At 68.4% G+C, this 8,920-nt stretch overlaps 1 protein-coding gene across 1 annotated transcript in view; it reads right to left on the bottom strand.

The window, feature by feature from the left end:
* Positions 1 to 8,920, bottom strand: part of DBN1 (drebrin 1) — a 13,555-nt gene that overhangs the window by 970 nt on the left and 3,665 nt on the right. The window contains exons 2-12 of the mRNA XM_010579232.1: positions 5,264 to 5,319; positions 5,052 to 5,164; positions 4,767 to 4,841; positions 4,541 to 4,687; positions 4,299 to 4,376; positions 4,050 to 4,201; positions 3,815 to 3,878; positions 3,620 to 3,679; positions 3,369 to 3,483; positions 2,061 to 2,198; positions 931 to 1,062 (exon numbers count right to left, since the gene is read on the bottom strand). Of these exons, the coding sequence (XP_010577534.1) occupies positions 931 to 1,062; positions 2,061 to 2,198; positions 3,369 to 3,483; positions 3,620 to 3,679; positions 3,815 to 3,878; positions 4,050 to 4,201; positions 4,299 to 4,376; positions 4,541 to 4,687; positions 4,767 to 4,841; positions 5,052 to 5,164; positions 5,264 to 5,319 (1,130 nt within the window). The remainder of the gene's footprint in view (positions 1 to 930; positions 1,063 to 2,060; positions 2,199 to 3,368; positions 3,484 to 3,619; positions 3,680 to 3,814; positions 3,879 to 4,049; positions 4,202 to 4,298; positions 4,377 to 4,540; positions 4,688 to 4,766; positions 4,842 to 5,051; positions 5,165 to 5,263; positions 5,320 to 8,920) is intronic.

Genomic DNA, 8,920 nt, shown 5'->3' with positions numbered 1-8,920 from the left:
GGGCGGGGGGAGCCGGGGGGGGGGGGGGCGTCCTTTGGGCTGGGTGCAGCAGGGAGATGCTGTGGGGATGGGCAGGAGTGACTGGGCAGGGAGGGGACCGATGGCACGCACAAGGGGACCAAGGGGCCGTGGTGGGGCTGGGTGTGGGGCAAGGTGATCCCTTGAGGGGGGGCCTGGGCCCTGCTGGGGTGGAGAGAGTAGCTGGGAGGCACAGGGGGATGGGGAGGGGTGCACTGGGAAGATGCAGAAGGAAAAGCTGGGATGCACCAGAGGATGCAAAGGGGCCAGTGGGGACTGCTGCAGAGCTGGCTGGGATGCACTGGGGATGCAAAGGGACAGTGGGGATGCATGGAGGGAAGCAGGGATGCACTGGGGATGGCACAGATAGGACCAGTCGCATTGGGGGATGCAGCAGAGACAGTGGGGCTGCACTGGGGTGATGGTGCAGAGATGGTGGGCAGGTACAGACTGGGGTGGGGAAAATGCACCGGTAGTGGTAGAGATGCACTGGCTGGGGCAATGCACTGGAAATGGGGAGATGCACGGGGCGGGGTGGTGCAGCACAGGCAACAGGGATGCACTGGTGTTAGAAAATGCACTAGAGACAGCAGGGATGCAACAATGATGGCGGGGCTGCACTGGGGGGGTGCAGCAGAGACAGCGGGGATGCACCGGCACAGAGCAGCGGACACAGCGTTGACGCGCTGGGGGACACAGCAGAGACGGCGGAGGATATATCAAGGGATGCAGACGGGACAGCATGGATGCACTGAGCGATGCAAGGGAGTTTGGCAGGGCTGCAGCATCGGGGCTGCAGCGGGGGCTGCAGAGGAGTCAAGGGGGCTGCAGCAGGGGATGTGCTGTGGGGAACCGCGGGGATGTGCCCAGGCAGCCCCAGGCAGGGGCAGGCAGCGCCAGCCCTGCGCCCACCTTTGGGCGTTGCCGGCGTCTCGTTGCCCGACGCGCGGGTGCCCGGCTCGCCCGGCGGCGTGGCGGCCGGGCTGGACTCGCAGGGGCTGCAGCCCGCTGCCGAGGCCTTGCGGTAGGCGTCCGACTGGCTGCCTGCGGACAAGGGAGATGGGGTGGCATGGGGGGGGGGCTGCCCACATCGGGGAGGGACCAGCACCCCAGCACTGCCCCTGCTCCTGTGCCACGCCAACCCGGCCAGGAGTTGTCAAATGTACATCACCATGTACCTGCCACTGCGTCATCCCCTCCTGCGGTGGCGGGGCAGGGGCACCCATGGGTGCAGCAACCACCATGCCCCTCTCCGGGCATCCCCGCTAGCCCCATGCAGCCGCAGCCCCCGCATCTGCCAGGTAGGGGGACAAGCAGCCCCATACCTGCTGCAGTGCACGCTGGCTCTGCCCACACACAGCCCAGCTGGGCCCTGGCACAGCCTCACCTCTGCAGGCACAGCTCTGTGCCCTGCTACCCCTCGCTAGGGGGGCACAGCCCCACATGGCTCCAGGCACCATCTGGCCCCTTCTGCCCCATGGGCACAGCCCCACACAATCCTGGGCACAGCCTTTCCCATCCCGCGCTGCCCCACGGGCAAAATCCTGCGTGGTCCAGGGCGCAGCCTGCCCTGTCCCCTTCTGCCCCACGGGCACAGCCTGCCCCATCCACCTCTGCCCCATGAGCAGAGCCTGTCCTGGGCCCCCTCTATCCCATGGGCACAGCCTGCTCCATCCCATGGCAGAGCATCATCTCCCCGGGCACAGCTCAGCCCTGTCCCCATCTGTCCCATGGGCACAGCCTACCCGGTGCCCCCTCCCCGGTACCACGGGCACAACCTGCCTCATGGGCACAGCCTGCTGCATCCCCCCACCCCAGGGGCACAGCGCCCACCGTGGGGCCAGCCCCAGCCGAGGCATGCAGGGTGCCCGTGGGTGCGGGCGCAGCCCCCGCCTGGGTGCCCGGCCCCCTCTGGGTGCCCACGGGAGGGGCGCTGCCTCCGCTGTCGGTCCGGTGTGCCATGGGGCTGGGGTGGGCTGTGGGGCAGCCGCCCGTGGCTTGGCCCCCAGGAGCTGCACACCCGGGGGATCCCAGCTACCTACATGGGAAGAAAGAGGAGAGATTTGGGGTGCGGTGGCAGGTGATATAGGGGAAGGGGGTCCGTGGGGGGGAGGAGGAGGAGGAGGAGGAAGAAGGCGGCCCACTGTCAGCTGTCTTTATGAAAGGACAGTGCAGACGACCTGCCGAGAGAAAGACAGACAGACGGACGGACGGAGAGAGAGAGAGAGCAAAGAGATGGGTCAGTCCCTGCTCAGCGCAGCTGTGGCGGGGCTGGGGCACCAGGGCACCAGGACGGGAGGACGGCGGGATGGGAGGCAGCACTGACAGTGGGGTGGGAGGATGGCAGGACAAGAGGATGGAAAGACAGCAGGACAGAAGGATGGGAGGCAGTGCTGCATGGCCAGGTGGGGAGAGAGGCCAGGACATGGCCATGGGACAACTATCTGCTCAGGCACAGCACAGCCCCACAGCATGAACCCACGGCACGGCCACAACACAGCCCACAGCACAACCCATGGCACAGCCCCACAGCATTGCCCTGAGGCACAACCCCACAGCACAGCCCCACGGCACAGCCCATGGCATGACCCATGGCATGACCCCACAGCAAGAACAACACAACACAGGCCCTCCCCAGCACAGCCCCATGGCACAGCCCCTCCAGCACAGCACCCCAGCACGACCCCCAGCGCAGCTCCACGACATGGCCCCACGGACGGAGGCGCCCACCAAGACAGCTAGCCTCTGCCCTAGAGCCGCAAAAAAGAGTCCCAGGGCTGGACCCTAGACTGTAGGGCAGCCCAGCCTCCTCATAGGGCACTCCCTGCCAGCCGGGAGCACGCTGGGTGCCCCACGCCTGCCTCTTTTAGCTGCCCCCATGGGATGAGCTGCCTTCCCAAGCCACCCCCAGACCTCCAGCTGCCCACCCCTGCCGCACCGACCACGCTGCCACCCTGGCTGCCAGCGTGATGCTGTGACAGGTGAGCAGATGACACCCAGCAGGGAGCAGGATGAGCCCCCCCTTGCCAAAGACACCCTGGCATCCAGCCCCTGCCAAGCTGCCCCAGCTGCAGGGGCGGCGTGAGGTGCGGTGGCAGTGGCGGTGATGGTGGCGCAGCAGAGCAGGACGACCCCCTGCTGTCCTCATGCCCCCGGCACCCCCAACCACAGTGCCAGGGACGGTAGAGGGGCCCCCCCCCCCATTACAGCCCTGCTCCCCCCAGATCCCACTGTGACCCGCCGAGCTGCGGGGAGCCCCGGCGGCACCGCACTCACCTGCTCCGCAGCCCGCAGTCCCCCCTGGCCTCTCCATGCCCCCCCAGTGCCCACAGCCCCCCCCAGCCCCTCACCTGTCCTGTGGCTGCCCGGTGAGACGGTGTCACTGCTGCCCGATGCCACCCGCTCCTGCTGCTTGAAGAAGTCCCGGGGGTTGTCGGGCCGCTGAGCGATGATGGCAGCAGCCTCCTGCGGGGATGGGGGAGGCTGAGACCCACTGCCCCAGTGGTGTGGGGCTGAGAGACCACCCCCCAGCTGGGTTCCCATCGAGATCGCTGGCTGGGGAGTGAGGACAGGCACTGGGCATGGCCGCCACCGCACTCACCTCCACCTCTGACTCTGATTTCCTGAGCTGCTGCCTGTCGTCTTCCTCTTGCTGCTCCCCCTACAAAGAGACGTGGCATGACCCCCTAGCCCCGGGATGCCCAGGAGACCCAGCTGAGAAAAGCTCTTCCTCGGGGGTGACACCAGGCAGCAGCTTCGGCTCGAACCCCGGCCCCACGCCTGCCGCAGCACTTACGAAGATGGACTGCTCCTTCAGGCGCTGCCGGGCCTCCTCTGCCTCCATGCTCTGCTGCTTCCGCCTGCGATGGGGGCACAGGAGAGGGGCTGGGCACCAGCTCCTGCCAGTCCCTGCCCCAACCCCATCCCATGAACCAACACCCATGCACCCCCCCAGACGCTCGCAGCATGTGCGCAGCCATCCTGCACATGCACATCCTTGCACGCGAGCCCGACCCCAGACCCTGCCGTGCCTGTGCTCCTCGATCTGCTCCTCGCGCTCCCGGTAGCGCCGCTCCCGCTCCTCCTGCTCCAGCCGTTCCTGCTCCATCCGCTCCTGCTCGAACCGCAGCCGGGCGTCCAGGGCCTTTTTCCGCTCCTCCTCCTTACGCAATTCTTCCTCTTTCTGGTGAGAGGGGGATGAAGGACAGGACTGCCCATCACCTGCCAGCGGCTCACCCCGCTCCCCAGGGGCTACCAGCTGCCCCCCCAGCATACCCCACCTTGGCCTGTTCCCAGAACTGCTCCCGGTTGAGCCGCTTCATCTCCACGGTGGCGTCGGTTTTCTGGTAAGTGGTGCCCTGGGACGGAGGAGAGGCGGGGGGGGCGGAGGGGCTGGGATCAGCGAGGGGGAATAACAGTAAGCGGCACACGGGGTGACGGGCTGCGGCAGACAGGAGCCCCAGGCGGGAGGGATGCCCTGCGCCCGCCACCATCGCCGCCGTCGCTGCCATGGGGACATTACCACAGGCTCGGCGTTCTCGTCCTCCCGCAGCCGCAGGCGGTGCAGCACCGGGCTGGAGACGCGGGCCAGCCCGTTGGAGAGCCGCTGCCCAATGGCCCCTGGGTCGATGTCCTCCACACTGCTGGCGTTGACGATGACGTCCACGCCCTGGGCGGGGGGCAAGCAGCCGTCAGGCACCGGCGTGGGTGCCCTGGCGACATCGTCCCCCCGCCCCAGTGTCACCCACCTGGAAGAACTCGGCAATCTTGGCCACGTGGCTGGCACAGGCGCATTTGCGGGCATCCGGCACGTCCTCACCCACCTGTGGCAGCCGGGGAGGGGCTGAGCTGGGGGGGTGCGGCAGGGTGACCCCCACCCCGCTGATCACCACGGGACAGCGGGACTGTGGGGCACCCACACCTCCCCCCCGGCCACCGCAGGCTCCTCCCTTGCACCCAGCCATGCCCCTGCCAACACTGTGGCCCCGGTGGGCACGGCACGCCCCCCCCCCAGCATGGCCCCCCCCACTCACCCAGTTGACGAGGACATATTTGGGGAGCACAGCCTGGGGGTCCTTGACGCTGCAGAAGCCGTACATCACCTTCTGGATCTCAAAGTGGCCGGAGAGCTCCAGCAAACCTCCGCCTGGCACAGCACCGTCAGCCCACGTCCACCCGGCACCAGTATGGGTGCTGGGGAAAACGCTGGCAGAGCCGAGCCAGCTGCAGGGACAGAGGACCTTACCTCCTGACGCTGCCAGCTTCAGGTCATCAGAGCCATCCTCGTACGTGTAGAGGGCCCTGGGGAGACAGCGTGGGAGAGCCATGGCCAGGGGGAGCGTGGGGTGGCCCCTCCACCTCCCCATCCTGCTAACACTGAGGTCGGGGCAGGTCCTGGGGGACCGGCCAGGTGTCCCCAAGCTGCCACACAGCCACCCCCAATCCCTTGCCCATTGCCACCGTGAAGGGCCAGGCTGCCAGGCAGGCAGGACTTCGGGCAGGGCCTATTCCCTGAACCCTGCTGCCTGGCAGCCATGGGGCAGGGTCGCAAGGTTGGGGACAGAAGGGTCACTTGGGCACAGGGACCAGCTGGCTGCTGTGCCGTGCCGCAAGCCGCTGCGGCCTCGCAGCTCCTTGCACGCCCATCTCTGCATCCCCCCGACCCTGCCGGTTACCAACCGGCTTTGGGGACAGCCCCACGCCCCGGCAGGGAACTCGGGGCCGCTCACGTGCCTGGCTGCGTGAGCCACCGGCCCGGCAGGCACCAGGCCGGGGGAGGACGCCGGAGCACCAGCAGCAGCAAATCAATGTGCCGCCAGGGTGTGATGGGGCCGTCATGGAGACTGTTTCTTGGAAACCGTTCCCAGCGGATGGGAAACCCCCTCTCGCTCCCACTGCACCCCAGCCGGCCCCCCCCGGGGCTCCGCGGGGACCCCCACCAGCCCGCACCTTCCCAGGGGCATGCAGCCAGCTACGGCAGGGCGGGGGGGGGAGGACGCATGCCGAATTGGTCCAGGGCAGGTGGGCGAGGGGAGGGATGTTGCTAGGCAACCAGCATCCTCTGTCGCCATGGCAACCCCCCCCCATCCCAGCTGGGATGCAGCTCGCCCCGATGACGAGGTGATTAGTGGAGGAGAGCGGGGGAGGCAGGCAGGCAGCGGGGACCCGTCGGGGCCTGGCAGGCACCCAAACCTGCCTGCCGCCGTCACACGCTGCACCCGGAAAGCCGGGGCCGCCCGTGCTGGACCCCCCCCCATCTCCACACCGGGGCGGGCGGACAGCTCTGCCGATTGGCATTCGGCTAGCAGCACCCATGCGGTGCTTGCTGGAGCACCAAAATCCCCATGGTGCCGGGCAGAGCTGTCCTCACCCAAACTCGCAGCTTCCAGCCAGAGCCTGGGGGATGGTAACTGGGGGGGGGTCCCTACAGGCAGAGCAACCCCCAAACCAGGGCCACGGCTGGACCCTGGGAGCTGAAAAACAAGGGGAAGGCAGGCGGGTGCCTAACAGGGAGAGGGCCTCCCTCCACCCCCCTGCCACCCACCACCCCTGAGCCCCCGGCAGCGAGCCGCAGATAATTACACCAACAAGATTGACTTTAATCCGCACATCCTGATCCTGCTAATCGGCCACTCCAGCCGGCGCCAGCTCCCGGCCTGGAGCCGGCAAAGCAGCTGCAAAGCGCCGTCTGCGACGCCTGTGCCGAGGAAGGGCGGAAAACGCAGTCCCTGCCTGCAACTGCAGCCCTGGCCCCAGGGGGACCTGCTGTTGATCCCCCAGGAATGGGGGAAGGATGGCAGCAGTTTGGGGGAGCCCAGGGCCATGGGCAGGGGCTGGGGGCTCGCAAGGTGGGATGCAGCTGGCTGCAGAGGGGGGGAAACAAATAGGGCAGAGCCACGGCATCGCTGCCTGGGGAGCCCTGCGGGTGCTGGAGGCACCCAGTGCCTGCTCTCCCCCACCCTGGGACCCCGCCATGCAGGGTGGTACCTGAGCACAGTGCTGCTGCCTGCACCCAGGGGTGCTCCCAGGGCAGCAGGGGGCTTGCCGTGGAAACAGAGCCCTGCCCTGAGTGTGGCCCAGCAGCACAGCCTGACCCCACGCTGGGATGGAGGATCCAGAGGTTTCCAGCCCAGGGGCCAGCAGGGCCGGGCTGGGGCCAGCAGCATCCCCAGGGGTGCCCCCAGGGTCCCGCAGCCCAACAGCATCACCATGAGCCCCAGCAGCGAGTACCAGCCATGCCACAGCCGGTGCAGGCAGCATCATGCATTGCTCACCCCCTTCCATGGGCTTTAATCCCTCCACCCAGCCCATACAGCCCCTTCCCACCCACTGGGCTCCAGGCATGTGGGTCACCCATGGGTGGAGGTGACCCATGCAGCAGCCCAGGGACGAGGGCTCCCCGCAGCCGGGGGACTCCAGCAAGGATCCCCCATCACACCGCCAAGGAGACAGAGGCCCCACTGCCCTCGCACGGCCCCATTGCTCACCGAAGCAGGCAGAGCAATGCCTGTGGGTGCCAGCACCTGGGGCACCCGCAGCTGCCTGCCCCCCCCCACCGTGGCCAGGGAGGGGGAGCATCGCCCCAGCCCACCCGCCTCAGCCTGGGCACATGTGTTTCCAATGTGGCTGGGAGCTCCAGGGAGTCGGCGTGCTCAGAAAGCAGCACCAAATTCCTTTCCGATCGAGTAATGGGCCCCAGCAGCCTCCGCGGGGCCGGGCAGGGGGAGGGGACGCTCGGACCCTCCAGGACCAGGCTGGAGCAGGGGGGAATCCCAGACTAAACACAGGGATCCCGGCCGGGCAAGAGCATGGCATCCCTCGGCACCAGCCCAGGCCTGGGCTCCGGCATAATGTCCTCACAGCCTCTGGCTCAGCCAGGTTGGGCCACTGCCGGGCAACAGTCTCCATCACCCTGCCCGATGCAGCCCTCCCAGCATCACCCCTCATCCCCCACCTGGGCGCTGGGGCCTGCAGCAGGGATGCTGCTCCCACTGGCACCGAGTGCCAGGCACGCCTGGTGACCATGGGATGGAGGGGCTGGCGATGATGGGGCGAGCTCAGCCCCATCGGCGGGGATGGTGGGGGCTTGCTGCCCAGCTGGGCCTCAGCCCTGGAGGTGAGGGGGGCCTGGCCCCGGCACTCTCCTTCCCGGGAACCGTTTCTGCTGCTCTCAGCAGCTTTGGCAGGGAGGGCTCCTTTGCAGCGTATGCCGGGAAGCAAGATGTACCCAGGGCTGACAGCTGCCTCCTGGCCAGCAACATGCACCGTGCTCACCCACAGCACCCTTGGGCTGGCGACAGGACCGCGGGGCTCCCCAGAGAACTGGGGCTGGTGGGGAGCGGGACCTGCCCAGGCCCACACAGCTCGGGGGGCTCCCAGCCCTGTCCTGAATGCAGGAACCCGGCTGGAGAGCAGTGTGCACCCCAACTGTGTGCTGGATGCCCCCCAGCTGGGTGGTGGGTGCACCCTAGCTGCGTGGTGGGTGCATGGTAGGCACCCCTGCCAGAGAGCAGCATGCACAGCATGCACCCAGCGCCCAACACTGCCCAGCACCCCGGCTCTGCCCAGCGAGCTGCACCCCAGGGTGCTGGCAGCATCCCCCACCCCCACCCCATGCCATGGCACAGACACCCTGGGGGGCAAGGAGGGGGTCCCGGGGCAGATGGCCCCAGCCGGCCCCACTGCACCCGGGTGGGGCTGGGAGATGCGGGTGGGCGCTGGGAGAATCGGGGCGGCGTGGGGAGATGCTCCCTGCGGGCTGCTGTGCCGGCAGCAGCGGGGCCTGGATCCGGCCGGGCCCCGGCGCCCGCAGCACGGGGTGCCCCGCACTGGGGGTACAGGCAGGGCAGGGCAGGCCGAGGGGAGGGGGGGGGTGTCCCGCCGGGGAAGGCCACCCCCCGCC

The sequence above is a fragment of the Haliaeetus leucocephalus genome, unplaced genomic scaffold (genome assembly GCF_000737465.1).
Source record: "Haliaeetus leucocephalus isolate CR32 unplaced genomic scaffold, Haliaeetus_leucocephalus-4.0 Scaffold656, whole genome shotgun sequence".
Lineage (NCBI taxonomy): Eukaryota > Metazoa > Chordata > Aves > Accipitriformes > Accipitridae > Haliaeetus > Haliaeetus leucocephalus.
The sequence above is the reverse complement of the archived record's forward strand: the minus strand, read 5'-3'. Positions and strand labels throughout refer to the sequence as shown.